Here is a 27,609-nt window from a genome sequence, read left to right as displayed (position 1 = left end):
TGAAGTGATAAATGTAGTTTTATATAATACCATTATGCAATAATTTATTAAATGTATGATTTACCTTAAAAGATAATACATTTTTGACAGGTTTCACTAACTTAAACTGATATTTTCCACAGCATTTTTATGAGCAGAGTAATTACCTCTATATCTTAAAAAAAATGTAATTATAATTTTAATTCCAGAGTTTTATTAAAATATTATGTGGGCCACTACCGATGCTGTGTGTATAAGCAATCAATGTGTCAAATCACTGTCTTCCTACTAATTCTCACTCCTGACAAAGTGTTTTCAAGTTTTGAAAGCTTCCAATTTTCTTACAGATGTGCTCAAATTACAAGTATTTCAAAGAAAGCAGCAATCTTATCAAGGTTAGGTGAATATGAATCAAGGTGCACACTATCTTTAATATCCACTAACCAAATATGTATCTTGATTACAAAGAACCAAACTGTACAGCCATTTTTATGGTGAAAATAAATATTCATGTTAGACTTTGACATGGTAGGGTAAAAAAATCAGGGACCACTGCTAGGCATACAAGTGAGCATAAGCTAGTTTAGGTCTGAAACCTTGTGCAATTCCGTTGGTACCTTCTGACCCTGAAGGGTCTGGTAGTATGTAGCACTGAACCCTCTTTTACATCAAGTTCATGAAGCTGGACTCCATACTTCAATATTCAACAACCCCTCCCCAATTCTATCCTCTTGCCCTTTCTCTACTAGAAGAAAATGGTAATGAGGACAGCCTTCATTCTCCTGAATTACTCAGTCTAAATAAAAATGACTTGGGCCTCAAGCTCAACTCGTTGTGCATTAGACCTTTAGGCATTCTGATGAAGTCCATAAACCTCTTCCCAGAATAATGTTTTTATATGCACAAAATATGACTCATAGTATTAAAAGGGAGCTATTTATTTTGAAATTCTATTATTACAATAAAAATTTGGTATAATAATGTTTCCTTATTAACCTCTCAAAGAGCAATATCTAGCCTGGCCAGTGTGGTTCAATGTGATTGAGCATTGACCTATGAACCAGAGGATCATGGTTCAATTCCCTGTCAGGGCACATGCCCGGGTTTTGGCTCAATCTACAGTAGGGGCATGCAGGAATTCCTAAGGAGGATTCTTTCAGGTATTTCTGATTTTGGTGAACCCTTACCCTATATGCAATCAATGATTCTCTCTCATTATTGATGTTTATCTCTCTCCCTTCCTCTCTAAAAACAATAAAAATATATATTTAAAAATAATAAATAGCAATACCTAATAATATGTCTTAATGATGCCATATTTCTTAAAGTAAGGATGAGTGTAAATTATATTTTTCCAATACTGAAATAACTCCAATTGCTATTAAAATATCTACACTTCTGGTAATAAAGTCACAGGTACTGCTGATTTGATTTCATTTGTTGGCTATATTAAAAACTAATGAAACTGCCACATTTGAGTCAGGTGTTAGTAAAAGTTAAGATTTAATATGTTAACTTTATTCAACCTAGTTCCCGGATTTCCTTTTTAATCTTGTCTATGCACCAGGTTAACTCCTGCTTCAATTACGTAAAATTGGGAATTAGTGCGTGACAGCTGAGAAGCAGCAAAGAGCCATGAAGAACATGAGTTTTATAATCAGTGAAACCCAAATTTCAATCCAGGATATGCCACTTACCTAGTTACAAACTCTGAATAAGTTACTAAAATTCACAACCCACTTTCCCTTGCAGTACAAGCAATAATAACTACCTCGCCGTGCTACTGAGTAAAGGCTGGTCACCCAGTGGTTGCCCCCTATCCCTTTCTGGTAAAGCCAGCTCCTTCACGTAGGGAAGGTCTTCATGGGCAGGATTTCCTGAATCTTATTACATCCACCGAGGTAGACCACATCACAGCAACTTTTAGAACTATCCCAGCTAACTCTAAAGAACATTGCTTTCTTATTTTCTCCTCTTCTTTTTATCTTCTTTGACGGTTGCCATCTATGACTTGTATATGTATTCAGAGGTCAATTTGTCCTTTAAAATGTAAAAAAGCTGGTATGTTATCATCCCACATTTAATGTTGTATGAGATAATAATCTGTCATAAAAACTTCTGTGAATATTACTAGGGCAGATTCACTCAGGTATTTCTGCCCAGATTCACTCAGGTATTTCTGGTTTTGGTGAACTTAGATCCATGTTTATCTCATCTTTTTCTCTTTTCAATGCTAAACCTAATGGATAATGGGTCACTTTTCTATGATACCCTCCTTTTGCCTACATTCCTCAAAAAATATCCTCTATAATAATAAAAGCATAATATGCTAATTACACCAGATAGCCGAACAACCTTCCAGAAGTCCTTCCAGACATCCTTCCAGAAGCCGAAACAGTGGGGGCTGATCACCAGCCAGGCCTAGGGATCCTTTCTATGCACAAATTTCACTCACTGGGTCTCTATATATCAATAATACACCCAGAACATTTTATAAGCAGACTGGACCAATGCTTTGGGCAATGGAGAACTCTATTCCTGCATGCTGTTTAGCCCCCTTTTCCTCCTCTCCTGTCCTCACAGCTGTTTCCCCAGACCTCGTACCTTTGGGCTCTGCTACCAAACTGATTTCCTTTCTGCTATTAGGCTGAGTAATTTAGCTCTTAATCACTTAATATTTGTGGAGCTTACTTTGTAGCTCCTAAGTTATTAATTAATATCTCCTCTCATAAAGGGGCCATCTCCTCCTTAGTAGCAAAGAATTGGCAGAGATGTTTCTGGCCTCCTTCTTCCACCAGTCTTTGAATAGGAAGGATAACAACAGCAGATTTTTTTTCCTCACTGAGGCAAATTTTTCCACTCATCTTAGAAGTCAGCAAGAGGTAGAGTAACTTATGATTTTAAATAATGTGTCCCTCTGTTGCCATTGCCTGACAGTTATTTGGTGTACCATCTGCTTTTCCCACTGCAGTCCTAGCTCCTTGAGGAGAGGGTTAAGTAATTGTGCAATACACAACCTCCTCATTGCATAGCAAGGTGCTTTGCACATAGTGTTTCTTGAGGACAAAATGAATGAATGGGCAAATGGATGAATCAGGAAAGAGGGTTTTGCAGCATTACTATACCTATTCTCTGAGTGGACTTAAATGTTTGATTAATGAGCACTAGATTGCTGGGTGAACAGGGGCATATGCCAGCCATATGGTCAATATGATCTTCTCAGTGAAATTGCCTTTTAAATTATTATATTTAAATGGAAATGTGTATACAGAGCTATTGGGGGAAATAATAAAGATGTAAAAATCATACTAAACCCTCATACTATAAAGAATCTAAACAGAATTGCCTATTTTTCTGATGCAGCATAACAAAGTGATTAAGTACATGGGATTTAGAATAAAGCAAGCCCAGGTACAAATCCTGGCCTGTCACATCCACGCCAGATAATTTTGACAAATTAGTTATATTCATTTTTTTCTCACCAGTAAAATAATTATTAAAGAACAGGTATTGTGAGAATTAAAAGAGAGAGAGTTATCTATAAAGCCCCTGGCTTACTTAACATAATGTTTGATTCATAATCAGTAAAAATAATAAGCTACTTACAGTAATGCCATGTCTGTCATTATTAAAAAGAAGCAATAATAACTAAACCACTTGATGTTGAGAAATGTGCTGGGCGCTAATCTAAGATTTCTTCAGCTTCAACAGCAGAATCAGTTAATTCTTCTGGTAAGTGTTGGAGTCAAATGCAATTTTGTAATTGTCTGCATTCCAATTATTTTTAGCTGTGTTCAAGAGGTACAAATTAAGACATATGAGACATCTGTAGTTCAATGAGATCATAAGAAAGGGAAAACAAAATCCAGTATGTTATTAGGAAAAGGAAGTTGTCAAATCAGTCCTGATGTAATCCAACCCATGGCACACTTTTACATATTTTATTCTAAACTGTGAGGGAGAGCTAGTGGTACATACACTTCATGATAGCTTTTATGGTCTACCATCGGGAAATTGTTGCATAGACATGTTATTTCAAAGATTTATAAACTATCTTAAAGTTGTATCCCCAAAGTATAGAAACTCTTGAGACTATGTTGTTAAAAAGACTGAGTTCATTGAACAGGATGCTGTCCAAAAACTAGCGCAGGCTTCAGCATTGCTGTGTCAATTTTAAGTTGGAACAACCTTCTTTTCTATTTCAGTGTTTGTGATTTCCCGAGCCTGGTGATTAGTTTTTGTTGGACCGATTGTGGTGTAATTTTTCCCTTTGTACTGAAGGCCTTATCAACAATTGTGTGGACATTTTAGCTTCACATAAACCCCGAGAAATGTGAGAAATAGAACTTCATCAAAGGGCAAACAGGATCCCATGCTGTTCTCTCTCCACACATTTATGGGTAATCAATGTCCATTTAGTTGTGTTCTCTAATACATGGTGTTTGCCCTATTACATAAAATGAATATTTTGTATGCATATACAAAATATATATGCATATACAAATGTTAATAGCATTTATTGAGCTGTTTCTGGTTTTATAAAACTAGAAAGACAATATTTTTTGAGAAACTCTTATGACTGTCTTATTGCAGGGAGTGAGGAGCCACAAATGTCTAATACATGTGGTGTTGCTCCTTAGCCACCCAAGATATTCCAGCTCTTGGGTCCCTTCCCCCACTCCAGGCACCTACACATCTCCATCCCTTCAGGACAACCCACTACATAGCCTGTGTGTCAGACCCTCTTTCATTCATTCACCTGGGTGGGTACAACTACTGAGCAGAGAAGTGAGGGACCAAAAGAAAAGACATTTTTAATTGTTAATACTTATAATTCATTTCCTGTCAGGAACATTAAAATCTTATATTCCTAAATAAATGCAGCTTAAAGGTATCAGTCCCCAGGAAGTCTCTGCTTTAGAGTTGAGGTGCAGAGAAGATGAAAGGTAGGAAAGACTGCATTTGGAAGAAAGAGGAAAACCTCTATAGGCAGTCAGCTGCTCCTTGTCAATAGAACATCTCTGGGGAGGGAGTTCTATGCATTCTTTTTCTTTGTTGGAACAACCTTTAATTTGATTCTTTTCTAGCCTAATAGATGTTCACATATCTAATTCAAGAGTGGAGTGATTTAGAACAGGAGTTGAGGGTTGGACTACGGAGAATGTAGGAAGAAATTTGCCTAACAACTGAAATGCGAAGAAATTGATCCTCTGTCCTGGCAGGTGGACAGGTGAGAAGTAAAAGACTAGCCACTCAAAAGTACCTGTTGAATTAGATACCAAATAACTAATACAGAAAAATTATACCCAGCAAGTAAGTATTTTCCTTCAAAGCAGTATTCCAAGTACAAATTCATTTTATCCTGGAGATTCCCTCTGGAAATTTTTGATCTCTAACTATTTTTAGTCACCAAAACTCTGTGAAGTTATTCTGGAATCCTCACTCTCCCTCACTCATCACCATTTGTCCTAAATCAAGTCTTGATAATTTTATAATCTAAACATTTTACAAACATGGACATTTTTTCACTTCTTTAGCCCATATCACTGCTATCTCTCACCCAAGTTTTACAATAGACTGCTGATAAGCATTCTTGTCTCTAATCTTTTCCATCTCACATTTACTCTCCAACTAGCAGCCAGAGCTACTTCCCTAGGCCTTTACTAGCCCCCCTTGATTTGGGGGTAATGACAAAACTCTCTAACAGTTTCTATAGGCTTTTGCAATCTGCTTGTTGCCTATATTTCTAGTGCCCTCCCTCTCACTCTATCTCACTTTTATCTAGCTAACCTCTCTGAGATAACTTCTCCTCCTGGATCTCCAGAAAACATCATTATCTGCCACTTAGGCCTTACTTTCTCTGGTCCATTCCTATTTTTCCTTCAGGAATCAACGGAAACATTCCTCCTGATGAGGCCTTCACCAACACTCTGAATTATATCAGTTCCTTCTGCACCAACTTCCAGTGCTGTGAAATTTTCCATCAAAATATCTCTCACAATTTATTGTAATTCTTTGCTTGTCTATTTAAAATGGCAGACTAAAAAATATATGGAAGTAGAACCTAGGTTTGATCTTTTGCCCTAAATAGCTTCAGTTCCTAGCAAGCACTCAATAAATATCTATTTAAATAACTTTCAAATTTAAACATGAGACTCTTACCTCCACAGTTCCCAAAAGAACGCATGTGCAACTATGTATAAATGTGTATACAAGTGTGTGCATGCATGTGTGTTCTCACCAAAGAACCTATGCTAATTAAAACCATTGGCAGCAAATGAATGATGAGACCCTGCTCCCAACAAGCTCTGAGAATCCTGAAAGAGGTATACTTCCATTTCCATCTCCTAAAATGAGAACATAAGTATTTATTTCCAGATTCAATCTGCCAATTAGGAACCCTCCCTTTTCTCCCCCTGCCCCTGGAAGTCCTTGGAGAAGAGTTTGAAAACCTGGGAAGAATTTCTTTTGTTTAGAGGCCTTTCTGCACCCAATCTTTATGGGGCCTAAATTTTCCAGAGAAGTCATAACATCAAACAGAATGTCCCACAGACTCCCTAAGTCCACCTGCAGAATTCCAGCCAGGCATTCTGATGTTGCTTCAGAAAATGTGGACACTGGTCTGACACAGAATCACTCTGAGAGCAGGTTGCTTACTCTGAGCTGCTTTTAGAACTGGATCATTGAGAGAGAGAACAGCTTCTATGACTGTTTCAAGTTCTGTGTTCCCTTCTCTGCCTTCACTATACCTGGCACCAGGTCAGGAGGGGGAGAAAGCTGGTCTTTCATTAAAGGAGCCATACTGCTGCCCCTTTAATTCTACCTTCTACAGTTGCATGCTCCACTTCAGGTATTAAGTGAGAAACTGCATAACAAGCACTCATCATATCACTTTATACTTAGTAAAGCTCTATAAATATTAGTATGATTAATATATTAATTTAGTTGAATAAACAATAGAGGTTTAGTAACTTCCCACAGGTCTTAATGCTACTTTACCTGATCATTTAATATTCATAAGGAGAACTGAGACCTATTTTTACTGTATTTCACAGGCTTCTTTATTAAACTAGAAAAAATGAAATTCTTATTACTTCAATTATGCCATCTTAGTCATCCTATAATATTTTAAGCACTGTTCATATACATGTCAATATGCAAAATACTAATTCTTACAAATAATCAAAGTGGAGCTTTTCTTTTTTTACTATGGAGTAGTTTTCATTTTAAATTAATATTTATTCCTGAGGAAAGATACTCATGCTATGTTAATTCATGAATCAAAAGCATAAATTAGACAGAGTTGATTAAATGCTACATATATTGTAAATGGTAATTGCAATGATAAGAATGGGCTTACTGCCTTTGAACAAATATCTCTTTTCTTTATCGGGGAATGTACCTGTGAATTCAACATACCAAATACTAATGTACCTTAACGAGAAATATATAACCAACTACAAAATCTGAAATAGATTTTTAACTGCCAAAATCTTTATATCTTGGGTGAATTTTTTTTTCTATTTTCTTTTTTGTCTCTGTAGAAAACTAGAGGGCTAAAAAAGCAATAATTTGTACCTTGTAGTTCTTGAAAAAGATAATGTTGTCACCTAAAATTAAAGAACTAACATTTAACTGCCTGGCCACAGAGAGTAGCTCCCCCTTGAAGCATGGCTTATGAATTTTTGAATTTCAAATATGTCTTAGAGACCTAAGTGACTAAAACATGTTTCCTGCAACACAAAGTACATCAGTCCAGCTAGTTATCAAATCACATAGTTGGCATATTATGTTATTATATTATTTCTACATTTACTTGAATAGAGATGATCTAAGAGAGTACAGTAGTTCTTGCTTATCAATGGTTTCACTCCTCAGATTCAGTTATCCACAGTCAACCACAATCTGGAAATAAATTAAAAATTCCAGAAATAAACAGCTCATAGGTTTTAAATTGATACCATTCTGAATAGCATGATAAATCCCATGCCCTCCTGCTCCATCCTGCCCAGGTCATAAATCATCCCTTTGTCCAGTCTGCATACTATATGCACTACTCTCCTTTTAGATGCTTAGCACCCATCTCAGTTATTACATCAACTGTAGAGGTATCATAGTGCTTGTAATCAAGCAACTCTTATTTTACTTAAGAATGACCCAAAGGCAAGAACAGTGTTGCTGGCAATTGGATATGCCAAAGAGAAGCCATAACATAAAGTGCATGCTTCCTTTTAAGTAAAAAATGTGTGTGTGTGTGTGTGTGTGTGTGTGTGTAGTGTGTGTGTGAATAAACGTAGCATATACCTATCTATTCCCTGCATCAATGAGTTTCTCCACTTTTTAGAATATGTAAGTGAGATCATGCAGTATTTGTCTTTCTTTGCTTAACATATTTCACTTAGTATAATGCTCTTAAGGCACATCGTGTTGTCACAAACAGTATTTTCTTCTTTTTCATGGCTGAATAATATATAAGTTATTCATTTCAAGCAGAGGTGGGGAATGTGTATGTATGTATGTGTGTGTGGGGAATGGATGAAGGTGGTCAAGGTACCAACTTCCAAGTATAATATCAATAAGTTCTGACTATAGTCATTAATACTATATTGTATTTGGAAGTTGCTAAGAGAGTAGATCTTAAAAGTTCTCATCACAAGGAAAAAAATATATAACTACCTGACATGATGAATGTTAAGTAAACTTATTATGGTATTCATTTTATAACATATACATATACCAAATCAAATAGTTGTACACCATAAACTATTACAGTGACATATGACAATTATAACCCAATAAAACTAGAAAGAAAAAAACATGTATAAGAGATTTGGAACCATCCAAAGTTCCAGGCATCTATGAGGGTCTTGAATAGACCTCTTTCAAATCAAGGTGAACTATTGGGCATGAGAAATAAAATATAACTAGAGTCAACACAACTTTTCTCCACTTTTGACTATTTAGGAAATGTTTTCTTTTAAAACATTTAAGTAATTAGAATTATAATGAGCTAAAGGAAGCAACCATTATACTGAGAAACATCATTTAGAGAGTACCCTACATAAATGCTTAAACTAGAACAAAATAAAAGCTCAAAATTAATGAGCTATGGGTACAATTTAAGCAGTTAGAAAAATATCAGAATAAATTCAAATAAATTAGAAAGAGGTAAATAATTCAGATGAGAGTAGCTATTAATTAAAGAGAAAACAAAAGTATAATAGAGAATATAAATAAAATCAAAATTTTCTTCTTTGAAAGAAAAATGAAATAGACAAATCTCTGGTCACCTTTCTCAGGAAAGTTAAAAAAAAAAAAAAGCATAAATTAAAATAAATATTAAGAAGGAAAAGTAGAGAGAGAAATACAGATCCAGAATAATTAAACTAAAACATCTTATCTAATAAAGAGGAAATATGCTAATTAACCCTCACTCCATTGCAAATATGACAGTGTTCACAGCCAATAAGGAGGGAATATGCTAATTGACTGCCCCACCCTCAAAGATGGAAGTGTCCACAGCCACAAGATGGCAGCATTCAGTCCCCTCAGCCTGCCGGGATGGCAGGCACGCAGAAAGGTCAGGCCCTCCCCAGGAGTCCTGGCTGCTATGTGTGCCTGCCTCCAGAGTCCCCAGTCCTCGCAGCCCTCCAGCTACCCAGGGTCAACCCAAGGTGCAGGCAAGCCTTGGATGGTGGCTGCCCGGCTGCCCAGAGCCACCTGAGGCTCAGGTAACTAGGGCCAGCCAAGGCTTTCTCTATTGTCAGTGGCAGCAGCAGAAGGGTGATGAGGTGTCTCCTCCCCTGATCACCTGGTCACCTGCCACCCCTGAGGGCTCCCGGACTATGAAAGGGGACAGGCTGGCCTGAGAAACACCCCTCTGCTCCAGTGCATGACTTTTCATGCACTGGGTCTCTAGTTAGTAATAAAATGAATAATGTAAACTAATATATTTTAATATCATGAAAATAAATGAAATGATATATATACACTAATAAATGGGTAATATGCTAATTAGAGCAGACATCTTCCAGATATCCTTCCAGACAAAGCTACAGCAGCTGCCCGAGGCTCAGGCAAGCCACAGTGGCTGCAAGGGACAAGGTTCAGGAAGCCACGGTGGCCAGCACTGGCAGTGCAGAGTCGTGATGGGGGCATTGCCTTCTCCTGATTGGCTGGTCACCTCCCGCAGAGGAAGACCAGACTGGTCTTAGGGAAGTGGGCCTAAGCAGTCAGTAGGACATCCCCTGTGGGCTCTGAGGGACCACCGCCCCCCCCCCCCCCAGTGCACAAATTTTCATGCACCAGGCCCCTCTAGTACTCTAGTGTATGTATGTATGTATGTATGTATGTATGTGTGTGTATATATATATGTGAATATATATATATATATATATATATATATATATATATATATAGTATTGCTATACATGTTACAAATATTTTCTTCTCATTTTCCCTATAGGTTCACTTTTTTATTGTTTTTGATGAGCAATGTTCTAAATTCCATGTAGCCAAATTTAGTAAGATCAAGACTATATGGGCAGTCAGACATTCCTTGAGGGGTCCCAGATTGGAGAGGGTGCAGGCTGGGCTGAGGGACACACACCCTGTGCATAAATTTTGTGCACTGGGCCTCTAGTATGAATATATACATGGAAAATATATAAACTATATATACAGTACACAAAGACACAAAAGGAAAGTGAACAGACAAGGCAATTAATTCAATAAACTGAATAAATAGGAACTATTCAATAAATTCCACTAATTTCAAAAAACTTCTGTACATTTAATGACTTCAGAAAATCATTTGTGGCTCAAGAAATAAAAGCTATACATTTCCTAATGAGAAAAATGTTAATGTTGTATTTTGTAATTTTAAAAAAGCTTTTTTAGCCTGGCCTATGTGACTCAGTGAGTCTGTTGTGGTGGTAACTGTCACATATACTAAAAAAAAGCCACTTACTGATGTTCACCTATAAAATGGAGTGATGGAGGAATAGCTGCCCTAAAGGAAAAGAGACCAGTGTAGAAAGATGACAGCTCTTAGCCATTAATCAAAAGTTGCCTTTAACTTATCCAACCATAAATTGGAATTATTGGTAGCTTAGCCACATCATAAAGAATCTTTCCAACATTGGTATCATTGAGGCAATAATGATATTGGTGATAATAATAGCTGTCATTTATTGACAGCTTACTCCTTGCCAAGAATCATGTAAAAATTTTGCATACTCCCAATTGTTACTCATCATAGTAAGGGTTATCCTATGTAATAAAAGCCTAACATGCAAATCAACTGAATGGTGGAACAACTGGTCACTATGATGTGCACTGACCACCAGGGGTCAGATGCTCAACACAGGAGCTGCCTCCAGCCCACAGGCCCCAGGCTGCCAGTAGCCCTGCAGAGGGAGGCAATCAGCAGCAGTGGTGAAGGGTGAGTCCAGAAAATGGGCAGCACCAGGGTGACCAAGGTGGGTGCCCTCACCCCCGTTGCCCCACCAGTCACCCTACAAATAGGCCCTGATCTCTAGCCAGGCCTAGGAACCCTACCTGTGCATGAATTTTGTGCACTGGATCTCTAGTAGGTATTTTTAACTCTAATTTACAGGTTCAAAAACTGAGCCTCATGATTATAATTTGTTGACATGAAACTTCCAGCAACCATCCTCTTGCCACATACAGAAAATGTTCCTGGAAAGAGGCCATATGGTGTCAAAAAGAGCTGAGACCTTGAGAAAAGGTCATTGAACTGATGAAATCGTTTAAACCCCTGAACCAGCCATGCTTAAAGCTAGATCCCCTTTTTGGTCACTCCTAATTTATAGGTCAATGTCATTTATTTCTAGGTTAAGCTAGTTTGTCTTGGGGTTCTGCACTATACTATCAAATGAGTCCTATTATGAATGGTTGGACACTCACAAAATTCTTGAGATGTATCCCGCACAGATGATAATATTTGTCCTTCACAAAGTTTAGAATATCTTAGAAATGAGAATCACTGAAACCTTGGGCTCTCTTTAAAACACACTTTACTGAAGCATGAAGGCACAGTACCCTCACTTACTTAAATGGCACTCATATACAACAGTCTGTGACTTTGTACCCTGGGGCACCATCACAAGACACTTCAGACTGGCTCCAGAGACATCCAGCCTGTGGCTGAATTCTGAGAGTGACACCAAAGTTGATTTTGTACAAAAAGATAAATGTTCCCTGCAATATCAGAAGTCAGAGGTTAGGGCATGCCAATTCCTCCTAAGAACTTATTATGGACCTTATTATTCAAAACTGCATCTAGGTCAGTATCTGCCAAAGTGTGTTTTACAAAAGAATAATTTTGTGAGATAAGGCAAGGCAATCACGGTCTCTCCTATGGGTCTCTTTGCTATTTACCTAGTACCCAGCACAGTGGCTAAGTACACATAATAAATACTAAATAGATGAGATGTGCTTTAATGAAAAATTTTAAGAGAAAATGGTCTTTGGTCATATGTGGACTCATCCTATATAATAAAAGGCTAATATGAAAATTGACCGAATGCCCAAAAGACCAGTCACTATGATGCATACTGATTACCAGGGGGCTGATGCTCATTGCACTCTCACAGAGGGAGCACCACCCAGCCAGAAGCCCTGAGCCAGGCTCATGGCTGGGGAGCGCAGTGGCTGTGGTAGAGCCTTTTCAGCCTCTGTAGTAGTTGGATATCTCCCAAGGGCTCTGGGACTGTAAGAGGGTACAGGTGAGGCTGAGGGATCCCTCCAAGTGTACAAATTTCATGCAACAGGCCTCTAGTTGCAAATTATTGTACCTGTTGATCACCACAAAATAGTACCTGCTCATGATGAGTGAGGGCTGAGATCCAGGAAGTGCTTTGCCAAACTTTATTGCAGGACTTCTTAGCAGCTTGTGAACTGTGGATATTCTAAATGGTGGTTTGAATACCAGATATATCTTAAATTCTATTTAACTAGACATCTTTTCCTTTATCACCTCAGAAGAAACAGAATTAGCAGCTTGCCTCATAGGTCATAGAAGTGACAGTTCTTTGCCAATTCTTTTTCTAACTAATGAGATTCTTAGGGATGGTGTCTCTGAGGAGAAAGTATATCCACTGACTGGATATAGCTGTCAATAATTTTTTAAGCATGTCTATCAGATACGGTAGCAAAACGGTATGCAATAGTGTTCATAGCTGAGGATAGAGTTTTTTCAAACTTCATTCAATCACCTCATTTTTGACAGTTTTAGATTCTTCTCTCCTTTATTGACTTCTCTGAAAGAAGACTGTGAGTTTTTTAGAGTGTTTTCACAGGCAGTAGTATCTGATGAATTGATGTTTTTTCTCTCTTAAAACATTCTATAAAACAGTTGTTTGTGACATCTACCCTCTTTTTCATCCTTTTCTCTTTTTAAATAGAATCAATTCCCCCCGCCTAAAAAAATAATAAAAGTCCTGAGATCAGATCATCATAATCTTTCTGATAGACAGTGGTGGTAAAACAACAGTCTCTAGAAATGATTGTGAATAAAGTGTAAAGATGTAATTTTCTATGTAAAGATTAATGTATTCTCCATAGATCAAAAGATTTTAACACCCTCCCCCAAAGGACATGTAATAGTAAACTCTGCAGTTTACTAATCTTGGACTGAGTTCATGAGCTAATCAATCATTGAGAAACTATTCATTTACAGAAGCTTAATTACCAATATCTATATGGGATGAATCAAAAATTTATTTTCTATGTGTTCCCTCTTATTTATTCCTTGTCCCTATCCTATGCTCCTTTCCATCAGATAGAGGATAGAAGCTGACCCACAACAGTTTAATTTCATAACTTCCAGAATCCGTGTTTTTCAGCAGATCAACCAAAGAGAGGCACTGATGAGAGTTTGTAAGGTATGAGGAAAGGAGAAGCCTCAATGATTCAGTTGGCAAATTTGGTAGCGCCGTGTCTTTTTATGACAATATCTTCTACCTCACAAGCCAGTCATGCTTCCAGCTACCTCCAGGCAAACACCAACTGGGACATTCCAGTGACCCACATTTTCACCTTGTCCCTTCAGTCTCCAGATGAGGACAGCTTCCTACTATTGCTCATCTCTGGACCAACTGATCACCCTCTGTTGCCTTCTCTGCTCTTCTATCACCTAAGTAACCAATTCCTCTCACTACAGTCCTTTTGAAAACATTTAGAAGGTATTTTTTTTTAAATGAGTACCAACTCACTTAGTTCTATTGTATGCATTTTAAAGAGAATTTGTGACTATGCATTGTAAAAACCTGGGGAAGTCTTTTCATTGTTTAGAATAGAATGAGAAAGACAAACATTGGGAAGCAGGCAAGGGCATCAGCCCTATCTTCAAGGTTTATCCTGTTTCTTCCTTATGTACATTCCCTAAAGATAACCAAAGAAAGAAGCATTATTCAAGAGAGTGGAGTGGTCAAGCTGTGATTCAATGAGCTGCATTGGGACTATTTTCTCTTCCACCAGGAAAAACTACATACAATAACCAGTTTAAACTGGAACCCATCAAAAGCAAATAAAAGGCACATACTTCTGATTAAAAAGGAAAAAAACCAGATCTCAGTGCTTACAGTATCACCCAATTTCAGATACATATTCCTAGCTGAGCTAGATGATCTTAATGGGCAATTTTTTTTTGTATATTCTTAACACAAAATACTAAAACTACATACATGCAAACAGAGACAGGAACTCTAGAGACATACGCACCAGATGTAACTAAGAAAAGCCACAGTAGTAAAATGTAGGGTCAGGGCACAGCCTTTTTCTCATGGGTTCTTGTCCAATGAAGATGAAAAATAAATGTGCAGACTAACAGATTTCTTTAATAAAAATGTAGAAGTTTATTGGAAGCATATACAAACTCCACCTGGGCAGGGGTGACCCCAATGGGGCCCCCTAGGGAGGGGACCCCAAATGGGAAAGGCCTGGTCTCTCTCTAATGGGAAAAATTTTAAAAATACTACCTCATGTCCCTTTGTCTGGGTTTATATATACTGTAGTTCTTTGAACCTGATCCTTTCTAATTGGACCTTTCATTAATTTAGGACTCCCATGCTCTCCTCATTGATTATTTTGTTACATAGTATCAGTTTCAAAAGCCAAAGTCCATGTGGTTCTCCCCTTATCTTATAACAATCCTCTATTCTCTGTGAAAATGTTGCCTCCTTTTCATTATCCTGTAACTTTTCTTTATCCTGTGAATATATGTCTCCCTCCTCCCCCTTATCCTATGGCCTTTTCCTATCCTTTGTACAAGTAAGATAAGCATTTTTGGTGTCTCCAAGCTACTTAGGTCAGGGCTGGTTTTGATCTACATTATAATTTCTTTAATTGCTTAGGCCAGAGTTACCCCTGTCCTTCACATATGCATTCCTTCCCCATAGACCCTCTTTATTCCCTAAACCAGCCTATTTTATCCTTAAAATTCCTTTCAGTTGTATATTCTTAACACAAAATACCAAATCTGCATACATGCAAACAGAGACAGGAACTCTAAAGATATACACACGAGATATAACTAAGAAAAGCCACAGTAAAAAGAGACCATCTAGTCATCAGTCAAATCAATTCTACAAATAGTGACTTAGTCCCTAGAGTGGGCAAAGGAATAGGCCAATTAGTATTTTTGAAGGTTGACAACTAAGGGCCTTTGGATAGTAAATAGGACCAAACTTGCTCTTTAAAGCTGTAAAAATAAAAACCATTATCATTCAAAGGAAGACACTGACCACATAACTGTCTTATTCCCATATAATTCTGTCCAACAAATCTCTGTCTCTTATTTAGCACTTAGTCCATAATTGCTGAATTAATATATTTTGTGCTTTCCCACAGGGCTTGCTATTATTATATATTTTTTCTTTTTTTCCTCAAATCCTTGGGATCAGTTTCTTTACCAGTTGGAATAGTTAGAAGGGTAGGGAATTTTAAAACAGCAGAATCTAAGTATATAATCTAGAATTTCATACCACAGTGTGAAAATGCAGTCCAACAACTCTTGTCCACTTACATGAGAAAGACAGGTTGGATCAACCTAATCTCATTAAGTGTTTTTAAAAGCAATGTTAGCCATCTGACATTTTAGTACATTATTATTATTTATTACTTCTTCAGTTTTCAGCATCTAAGGAATATTCTGAAAGAGTTTTAACACCATTAGTAGAGTCATTGCTGGTGTCCTGCCCATGTGACCTCACCTGTGCCATTTCAGTGGACATCAACCTGATATCCAACTACCAGAACCTGCTTTTCTTTGGCTCTATTTCTTGATACTGGAACCTGCTTTTCCCAGCAATATGCCAGATCAGAACAGCCAGGGAATTCATGGACCCCAGGAACAGCTTTCAACCAATGAACCTCTTTGTCCTGTGGCATATACCTGAGGAATGTAGCAACAGTCCCAGAGGGATTAGAACTAGTCACCTGTGGTGGTGATCTGTTGTTAATGCATCTTTACTGTCCATCTTCCCTACCCTGTATCACCGCCTCCTCCCTTCTCAGTGTTCCTTTCACCCACAATTTGCACTCAAAATCTTTTCTCAGGGGCTGCATCTAAAGAAACCCAAACTGAAACAAAACAAAACCATTTCTCATCTCTCTGGGGGGTCATCAGCCAGTCTCAACAAAGTGAGTCAGCCTTGTGTATATTTTCCAGGAAGGGACCATGTGAATAAAGCTGCAGTGATTGATGGAGAAAACAAGAGTTATGTCAACACCCCACCTTTCTGTGCTCTGCTTCCTCCCACGTTCAGCACACCTGGCTTGTTTAATCAGGGCATCTTAGGGCACAATGACATAGAACACCGTATGCAGAAAATTAAGAAGAAAAAGCACCCAGACACAAAGACCATGCATATCCCACCGTTGTGGTTATAACCTGCCATGCTCACTTACTGATCAGCTTTGTTTCTTCATTTATTAGTTTGCCGTGTGAGATGCCAGTGAATTATGAAAGCATAATATCCTTTTCAGGCCATTATTTTTGGCTTTCTGTCTATAGAAAATTAAAAGTTAGATGCAAGCCAGTGCCAACTTTGCTGACTTTAGAATTTCAAGCAGTGAACTATGAAAGGATTGTGATAAAGTCCCTTTATTCTGTCTGACTCGTGGCATCATGTTGTTTGGGGTGGGGGTGGGGTAAATATGTTATCTTTCCAAACACAGTTTTGCAGCTGATTTTTATTGACTTTACACAATGTGCACTGGCTTCCCCAAAATAGTGGTGTCTATGTGTCAAGACTGTACTTCTGTTGTTGGCCTCTTAAGTTTTTCTGTTACTTACCATCTTTTCCACATTATGTGCTATTAAATAGAACCATAAAGAGCAGTGATCTGCTGTGGAGAGTTATTTTACTTTTGTGTTCAGATTGAAAATTAGTTTTAGACAAATGAAAAGAAACAAAATGTTAGCTTATTGAGAGAAACAATTAATAATCTATTTCCATTGCTTTTGACTAAACATAAACAAGCTTTGAATTAAGGAGGCATTATTTGGTTGAGGGAAAAAAATTGAAAGTTGCTAAATTGGCATTCCCATTGCTTTTGTTGTCTACAGTCCTCATTGGTCAAAGAGAGATACCATTTTGTTTACAAATAAATGCAATGTACTTTTCAGACAAGTGCCATCACACCGTGAACTATCACGGTCATGAGAGAAAAGTCAAGACAAGCAGGGAACTTGAAAGGCATGTGGCCACTCTGCTGTTCCCTCTGCTTCCATATGCTGGGGAATGTATAGAACGCAGAGGCAGAGAGCCTGGGATAAAACAAGGAAAACAGGCAGATTACAATAACAAAGTGAAGAGTCAGGGAGTGCACTGTCACAGAGAACCTCACACCACTTAATTTCAGTTTAAGGGGTTGCTGCAATGCATGGCCTATGGAAATTTAATGATACGTTATGGTTCATCTGAACTTGTCAGCTGGCCCCAGGCTGCGATAATCAACTTTTCAATGTCAGACTCATTTACTCCTCGAAGAATCCTGAAATAGCCGTTCTCTCCCCAGGACTTTCCCCAGGAATTGGCAGCAATCTGCAAAAAAACAATAACAACAACAAAAACATGAAAAAGCTGAGTATCACACTTCGGTATTTTTAAGTCCTGCCTGTAAAAACAAAGGGAACTCATATATATAGCTTTACATACCTTTAGACTTATTATACATTGTAATTATTAAAAACCTAAATATTTTGTAAATAATAATAAAATGGTTATACCACTCATCAGTTAGATGAATATGCATGAACATTTATGTTGGCAACAGCCAGAATTGGTGGCCTCAGAGGACATACAAGCTATAGTTATCTATTATGTGCCTGGCCCAGTGCTAGGTATGTGAGCAAAGATAAATTAGGCATTATGCTGTGTTTAAGGAGCTTATATTCTAATGAAATGCAATCAACAGAAAGCAAGCGCTAAGGTAGAAACATGCAGATTGCTCTAGAAATCAGCAGAGGGGCATCTCACCTACCTGGATGGTTCAGGGAAGTTGTCATTCGGAACATGCCACACGAGATGCATGTTAGAGCTTGAGCATAAATTAACCAGATAAAAAGAGAAGGAGGAAGATTCAGGTGAAAGGAAAAAAAAAGAGCCCAAGCACCAAAGCATGAAGCAGCATGAAACTGAAATTAAGCAATGGAATTGTTATAAAATTAGATCATAAAACACAAGCAGGTGGTAGGTTATGAGGCTGGCATGTGAGGTAAAGAATTCCATACTGAGAAAATAATAGTGAAGATAATGTCAAGGTTTTGTTTTTTTTTTTATTTACTTCCAGCATGAGAGCAAGCTTGATTAAAAATATCCTTGCAATATTTTGTAGGAAATGAGATGGATGGACTTAAGAAGGTAGACACAACAGGAAGGGAAACTAGCTAGTAAACTTGTCATAATTAAGTTGGAAGGCTTAGCAGGAGCAGGGGAAATAGGAAGAGAAAATGTTCAGAAAGTGAAACCATTAGGAATTAGACATTTTCTTTCATGTTTTTATTTTTATTTTTAAAATGTGAGGAGGCTTAGCAAGGGAGTTGGGACAGGTCCAGAAGGACTCTTGGGTGTAGAGCTTGAGAGAGTTAGTGCATAGGAAAGCAACCCACATCAATCAGTGTGTATAAAGAACAACACGAAGGCCAAAGGGCACACAGAAGGCAGTCAGCTGACCACAACTAAATACAAGAGGAAAGCTCAGTCAGATAATAGCTGCAATTGTTCATGGGATGGTGAATGAGAGATTTCACAAGGCCTCCCCACTTGCCTCACACTCAACCTACCCTGAGCCTAAGATGGAAAATGCTCTAGGATGTGATCTACAGTGAGCTTCTCAAGGCATATATTGTTGCAGTGAGCTTACTATGTTCCACCACGTAAGAGAGGGCAGATTTACTCAGCATCAAAATTGTCGGCTTTAAGGAAAAAACTGCTTTCCTTCATTTCAAGATTGGACTCTTTTGCCTGGACTCTTTTGTATGAATTTTAGGATTATTTTATAAATTTCTGTGGAAAATATCTAAGTATCCACAGAGCCTAGGCATCTTTTTATACTACTGTAATAGGACTTTTTAGTATCTCTTTTTTAGTTAGTTTGTTCTTAATGTGTAGACATGCATCTGATATTTGTGTTGATTTTGTATCCTGCAACCTTACTGAACTTATTTATTAGTTCTAATATATCTCAATGAAGTCTTTAGGACTTTCTATATAAATAAGATCATATTATTTGCAAACAGAGACAGTTTCACTTCTTCCTTTCAAGTTTTCCTTGCCTGATTGCTCTGTTAGAATTTCCATCACTATATTGACAAGAAGTAAGAGTAGACATCCTTGTTTTGTTCCTGATCTTAGTATGAAAACTTGCAACCTTTCATCATTGAATCCAATGTTTACTTTGGGGTTTGTCATTTATGGCATTTATTATGTTAAGGTATTTTTTTTCTATACCCAATTTTCTGAGTATTTTTTTAATCATAAAGGATGTTTGTTGAATTTTGAGGAATGCTTTGTTGTACCAAATGAAATAATCATAAGAATTTTATCTTTTATTTTACTAGTATGGTGTATTACACTCATTGATTTGAATTTGAATTATCTTTGTATTTCACAGATAAATCTAACTTGATCATAACGTATGATCCTTTCAATGTACTGTTGAAGTCAATTTGCTAGTGTTTTGCTGATAATTTTTACATCTATGTTCATCAGGGATGATGGTCTATAGTTTCCTTTTCTTGAACCATTCTTATCTGGCCTTGTATCAGGTTAATATTGGCCTCATAAAATAAATTTTGTAGTGTGTATTGCTCTTCAATTTTGGGGGGAAGAATTTGAGCAGAGTGGGAATTAATTATTCATTTAATATTTGTGGTAGAATTTACCAGTGAAACCATTTCGACTTGGGCTTTTCTTTATTAGAAGGCTTTTGAATGCTGACTCAACCTTCTAATTAACTATTCTGTTAAGATTTTCTATTTCTTCATGATTTAGTCTTGATATATTTTATGTTTTTAGGAATTTCATCTAGGTTATCCAATTTGTTGGGGAAATGTTGGTCAAAAGGTACAAACTTCTAGTTATAAGATGAATAAATTTTGAGGATTTAATATACAGCAGGATTATAGTTAAAAGTAATGAATTGAAAACTTGAAAGATGATAAGAGAATTTATCTTAAATCGTCTCACCATACACACAAGAAATAACTATATGAGGTAATGGATGTGTTAACAAACCTTATTTTGGTAACCATTTTTCAATACTTAATGTGTATAAAATCCTCACTTTAAATTTACTTCAAATTTAGTCTCCTGACATACAAATTATACATATTACATAAAGATGGGTGATATTTATTTTCACTTCTCCTAGAAATACTTTATCTTCACATATCCTGAGAATTAGATCTATAGCCATTTGTCTGGTTAAGTGATCTGATCCCAAAGGATAATAACATTTCTCTTATCTCCCCACAAGGGCCAACATGTTAGAAGCCAGACAGGGTCCTAAATTAAAAGCCAGGGTGCCAAGAGCACTGAAACATTATCTCCCTTGGTGTTTACCTGTCATAAAGGATGAAACCCATCTTTTGAAGACATTATCTGGTATTATCTGGCCCTTGAAAAGACATATTTATATTCCTAAGGGCAAGGGTATGAACAAGGGACTTTTTTTCAGCTCCTCTTAATGGAATAAAAGGATGTGTGTGTGTGTGTGTGTGTGTGTGTGTGTGTGTGTGTGTTTTCTCTCCTTCCAGGAAAGGAGGAGGTTGCCTGTCTCGCTCCTCTATATAAATGGAGAAAGTCCACTGTTTTCTGTCATTCATTTATGGAGAGTAAACTGCTACCTCCATAGGAAAATTCCATTGGCTCTTAGGCTCTATCACAGCATCTGCAAGACGCAATGCTGTGACATCTGGCTGTTGATTTTGTTGTACTAATAGGAACTCTTTTCTTCTGACCCAAGAGCCTTAATACCAGCGGGACAATATCTCAAATATATTTACATTTTAGTTGAGAAAAAATCAAAGCGTTTTTAATAAAACAAAATATGATAAATTTTCAGTCTGACTCTTGTATTCTTACAACTTATGTTAAATTATTTATCCCAAAGAATCATATTAAAAGGAAATTTTACCCCTATCCCCATGAAATAAACTTTTCTTTAAAATGTTTGATAAGTAATAAGGTCAGAATTAATGGTAACAACAACAAAAGTAGATTAAAAGGATAGTGTGCATGTTTTAAATATACTGAGTGTGAGTGTATATGCTTTGTGTGTGTGCGTGTGCGTGCGTGCATGTGTGTGTGTATGTGTGTGTGTACTACCATGGTGCTGTAGGATGGAAATGATGAGGTTGAAGATAATAGGATCACAGTTTTCCTTTGCACTTAAAATTCATATTCATAATTACTCAACACGTATTTACTCAACAAATAGCTATATGCTAAGAACTGTTATGAGATAAGTTAACTAAAAAACTTGTTTTTGTCTTTAAACACTATATTATTATGTGATTGAATAACTATTCAAATTCACTTAAAAATCTCATTCAGAAACTTAGTTTAGGTATTCAAATAAATATCATCTTTCACATATTAATTTTAACTCTTTAACATTAATATTATTGGCTACTTCAAACTTTATTTTAATGAGAAAAATAATATCTAAGAAAGATGAATTTATGTACAAAGATGCATCATTCTACTTTAAACTCCCGTATATCAAGACAGGTACAGATACATACTTGGGTGGTTGATTTTTGTGAGTAATTTATGGAGAAACCTAAATAACATGTCACTCTGGTAAGTACAAATCCTAATATGTTTTATAAGTTATAATAAACCCTTTACTATATACATTTAAATTCAAATAAATATTATCACCTTTTATACTATTTCTAAAAAACAAAAAGTGTATAAGGACTTGAGACAATTCATCATAGTTTATTGGAATTAACTGAATATTTTAGGTAATATATTTAAAAATGTTTCTTATATGTAACTTTCTATTATTTTTCAGACTAGACATTTTCTCTTTTTCCATAAAGAAGCCTGTGTATGGTATAATTGGCAAAAACAAAATCAAAACACTTACTCCTATAAATAAATAATTGATGCAAATGTTACAAAAGCATAATCCATAGCAAAAATTCTGTAAGAAGACAAAGTTGATTGACATATATGAGAGAAGTCTAACCATTACTTTAAGTTTAATATAGATGATAATAGGGAAAAAATTTCTGATTCTCATTTTGGAAAAACATTTTTTTTACAATTTGAAATAATAAGTCATTTAGGAAAACTATCACTATAATATTAATTATTGCAATGAATTTCACTTTGGAGGAAATACCAGTATTACAAACAATAGGTTGGTGACTTAAGATGTGATGAAGTAATACAAAGCAGGGGATAGAGACACAGATGATTCTAAAATGTTCACTTCACAGTAGAAATTCAAATAGAGTTACATACCCAAAATTTTTCTTTTCGCCCCTGGGCTCCTCTCAGTGTGCCCCATCTACAAATAATAACAATAATAATAAAATATTAGCATACAGAAATATGTTTATATAGTTTTCATTTTTACTATATCATTATTTACTTGCTCAGAATATGTTCATCTATATCCAAATGTTTGAAATGAAACTCACTGACTAAAGGAGTTAAGTTTCAGACAACTGGTTATGGAGGTTTATTTTTTGTTTCTATTTTATTAATTTTTATTAAAGTACAGTTGGCATAAAATAGTATGTTAATTTCAGATTTAAAACAGGGATTTGATAGATAAATGGATAAAGAATATGTGGTGCATATATATAATAAATATTATTCATCCATAGAAAAAGCTCACCATTTGTGACAACATGGATAAATCTAAACAGTATTATGTAGTAAAATAAGCCATACGGAGATAGAAAAATGCTCTTAATTTCATAGAGGTTTTAATGTATTTAAGGATTGCTCCTTTCTTTATATCTAGCCCTCTGAAGCTTTACATAATAGCACAAATTATAAATCTCCAAGACTAATGATAAAAACAATGTAAATATGGATCATTGTTATAAATAAAAGAATTTTTGTAAAAGTATTCATATGTATATAGTATTTTATACATCTAATGTGGAGTTTCTCTATACATGTGTATATATGGAAATAAAATCCTATATTCCTAGTACTGGCCCATATTCAGTGTAACAGTTCGTAAAGAATTCAAACCTACAATATCTCATTTTTTTCTCTTGACGAAAAGCAGTGAGGCAAATGTTACTAAGACGTTCTTTTTACTAATAAAATAGCAAGGCTTGTCCAAGATCTTAGAGTGAGAAATGTTAAACCAGGATCTCAAGTCCCATGCACTTTTTAATAAGCTGCTTTTCTTATAGATTCCCCAACTGCAATGTGTCCTAAACAGCATCAGTTTCATGTTGAGAAAGCATATTGACTACGACTTTCATGGGACTTAATGTATTGTGAGGACACAGTTCTGCCCACATATCACCCCATCAATCCATCCCTAATAACTCAGATCTCAACATCAGAGCTCCTTTGAGCTAAATCATGGCATGCCGTAACATCACAAACATTCCTGGAAGAGACACACATTTGTTGTTCAAATATTCTCAACATGTCAGTTTGCAGAAAGTCATTTTTTTGTAAGGTACAGAATAGAATAATGGGGCCACGGCACTTTAAAGATGACAGGCTTATGGTAGAGATCTTGAGGCATTTAGGAAAATATATTAATGCATTTGGTTCCTTTGACATGAGAATGAAAGGATAAAGGTGATTTGGGATAGGAAAACACTAAAGAACAATTTTTCTTTCTCTTGTTCCTGACAGAGGCTAAGTGTGCAATTACACTGATTGTCATCTCTCTTTTAGTTCCCCGCTCCACAAAAGGGGACACTTGAAGGTTTCAAATATCTGGGCAGTGTAATGGGCAAGTTTAAACTAGCTCAATTTCCAAAATCATTTTTGTAGTTTTACAATTGCATTTATATCCTTTTCATTTTTCTAAAGTGCCGTCATCATTGATAAAAATTAGCATTCCTATATGTGCCTCCAAATCTTTAAAGTACATTATGTTCTTCAAGGAGTAGATCATATCTGAAACTTCAAGTCACTCATTCCTACTCTCTTATTTATCATGGCTATCAAACCAATTTCAGAAGTTTACCACTCAATCCTGCTTTTAGATGGTTTGGATGCTAGTTACCTAACATAAAATACATTCATATTTTCTCTAAGCATCACTATTTATGCTCTTCTTTCTTCCACTTATATCTCTTCCTTATAAGACTAGCATTTATTTAGACAGACCAAAACCTTGATCTTACTCTTCTCAGATTGCTTCTTTAAACGTGCGACTCTAAAGCAAGTTGTACAATAGGTTCACGACCATAGAGATCTTAAGAGTGCCCTTTTTTTGCTTCAAGTGACTGTACTTCATGCGAAGTTTCTACTGGTTTTTTTTTTTAATATTTTTCTACCTCATTAAGTTGTTTCAATATTTGCTAAGTTCCTTTAATGCTTATTTTCTCTTAAAATTTAGTGACATCCAGATAAATGCCAATATTTTTAAAACATCTGGGCAAGTCTTAGCTCATGTAACATATTTCCCAAGGATGCCTGAGAACTGGTAGTTCCCTACATTGGTTTACTCTCACTTCAAGCACATGATCATTTAATCTCTTCCTTTTGTATTCATTTTATATGCATACTTTTAGATAGTTCTGGAAATACTCTTTTGCATAATATGAAAGGTTTTGATGGAGAAACCATAAATTCTGTAGAATAGAGCATGAAAACTCATTAAAAAAATAAGGTAAGATTTTGTGTTGCTAAGGTTATGAATATTTTTCAAAACTTTAGTGAATTTATTGGGATGACATTGGTTAATGAAGTTATATAGGTTTCAGGAATATAATTCTATAATATATAAACTGCATATTATATTGTGTGTTCATCATCCCAGTTCAACTCTTCTTCCATCACCATTTATTGCCCTTTAACCCTCTCTTTCCTCTCCTACCAATCTTTCCTTCTAATAATCACCAAACAGGTTATGAATATTTTTGTGCATTTTCCATGTTAAAAGGAATGTTGTTCTTTTCAGATCACCATGATAAACAATACTAGATTTCTTAAAACCCTATTTTAAACTATGTCTAAATAGTAAAATTATTGGAATCAAATAACTACTTTGCATAAGATTTTTTTAAGTAATAATTTTTCCTCCCTTGGTATTGATTTTCCCAATGAGGTCAATATATCCAGTGATTTTAATATTTGACATGGTAAAAAGAGAAAATTGAGGTAAACCTTTCTTAAAGTAATATTCATACTCCCATTAATATCTCTTTTTAAAGTAGAGCACAGAATCTTTTCTGTACTTCATTTATTTCTGATTTTATTCAGCCAACTACTGTTTAGTATAAAGAAGATATATCCTTTGTCTTCAAGAGACTAATAACCTAATGGGAGTGATGTTGGGAAATGAAAAATGAAGTATAAAATAATTTGAATTCTTTAATTGCTACTTTTATAAAAGCGTGTTTTAAAGATTTCTAAGGGCACAGATGAAGAAACTAACTGTCTGTGGAAGGCAAAGCAACTTCCTTCACAGAACTGAGTTGAAATTCTTCAGGCAGAAATGGGATATTGGACTGTTAGGCACAATAAATTAGTGTAAAGTCAAAAGAGAGCCATGAAAAGCTCATTTCTGCCTAATCTAAGAGCAGCCCTTGGTCCAGTGTGACTGGAGGACAGCGATGGGAGACAGGCAATCAAGTGGGGAAAGCAGATTTGGCTGCCAAGAGTGTACAAGGCCAGCAAGCTTGGCATCTACAAAGCTGGTGAGAGACATTTGAATACAGGATGTGACATAATCCACAGTTTTTCCTTCAGAGAGACAACTCTGGTGTCCTGTGATGGATAGATTCCAGGGGCAGGAGGCTGAAGACATGAGATGAATGCTAAAGTTTGAGCAAGAAATAATGAAATCCTGAGTAGGAATGTAAGACACACAAAGCAAATATTGATAATTCTTTTAACAGCTGTATCTCCAACACCTATAATTGAGACTATTGCATAGTTAACCCTAATTAGATATTTGCTAAGCAAGGGCATTGAAGTACACTCACAGTGGGCATGAATAGGAGGGCACAGATTTGAGAGCTACTTTGGAGGTAAAGGTAATGGAATGTCTGGGCCAATTTATACCTACAGAAAGGGAGAAGAAAGAGTCAAGGTTAACTCAGGATTTCAAGGTTGAATGAGTAGGCATATCAAAGGTGGCATTACTTGAGGTGCACTTCACACTGCACAGAGATGTGCTCCTGATGATCAAGTTGATTTATCATCACCAAAGACTGTAATAATGGAGGGGCTTCATCTTTCTTGAGTTGTCTCTACTGATAGTGGTTCTGCATATTGACCTTTATTTAAATTCATGGCTTCTCATGATTACTGACAGTTAAAACACTGTAGGAACCGAGGAAAGCTGATAATTAAAAGAAAGTATGGAAGAGCCTACTGCACAGCGAGGAAGTCTTCTGTGATGAGAATAATTATTTCCTAATTCATGTGCCAAGGGGCTTAGGAATCAAGTTCCTCAAAGCAGTTCTCACATCCATCTAAGAATCTAGAGCTATAAGAACAATATCATTTTTAGTTTATACTGATGGTAGGTGAATTGCACTGTAACAGAATCAACTGGACTAAAATGCTGCAATTCTTCTGATGATTTACTGATTCTAAGGTCTCTGCATGTGCCCCTTAGACTTGACAATAGAAAGTCTAACTCCTGTTTTCTGGGCAGACCAATTCTCTGTTAGTGAATATAGATCCAGACAGATAAAAACAAAGTTTCTAAAAAAAAATTTATAAAGTACAGCCTACTGGAACAGGAAATTTTGAAGGAAAACAAAGTATAAATGCATAAGAAAGTCTGATACAGAACTCCAAACTTTCTTATAAAGGAAATGAAAGTCAGATAGGATACACGCATAAAGAAATCACCAGATAAGCCTCCAGTCAATAACAATGATATGACTACTCTGGGTATAGGATTTTGTGTTCAAAGGTGATAGATAGC

At 36.2% G+C, this 27,609-nt stretch overlaps 1 protein-coding gene across 3 annotated transcripts in view; it reads right to left on the bottom strand.

Moving 5' to 3' along the window:
• Positions 1-16,929: 16,929 nt before the first annotated feature.
• TINAG (tubulointerstitial nephritis antigen) overlaps positions 16,930-27,609 on the bottom strand; it is a 74,957-nt gene continuing 64,277 nt past the window's right edge. For all 3 annotated transcript variants that reach the window (XM_084889755.1, XM_084889756.1, XM_084889754.1), the window contains 2 exons: positions 22,986-23,031; positions 16,930-18,050 (listed from right to left, as the gene is read on the bottom strand). In XM_084889755.1, coding sequence (XP_084745881.1) covers positions 17,916-18,050; positions 22,986-23,031 — 181 coding nt within the window. In that variant the 3' untranslated portion in view covers positions 16,930-17,915. The remainder of the gene's footprint in view (positions 18,051-22,985; positions 23,032-27,609) is intronic.

Source organism: Pipistrellus hanaki, assembly GCF_964339955.1.
Source record: "Pipistrellus hanaki genome assembly, chromosome: 7".
Classification (NCBI taxonomy): domain Eukaryota; kingdom Metazoa; phylum Chordata; class Mammalia; order Chiroptera; family Vespertilionidae; genus Pipistrellus; species Pipistrellus hanaki.
The sequence above is the reverse complement of the archived record's forward strand: the minus strand, read 5'-3'. Positions and strand labels throughout refer to the sequence as shown.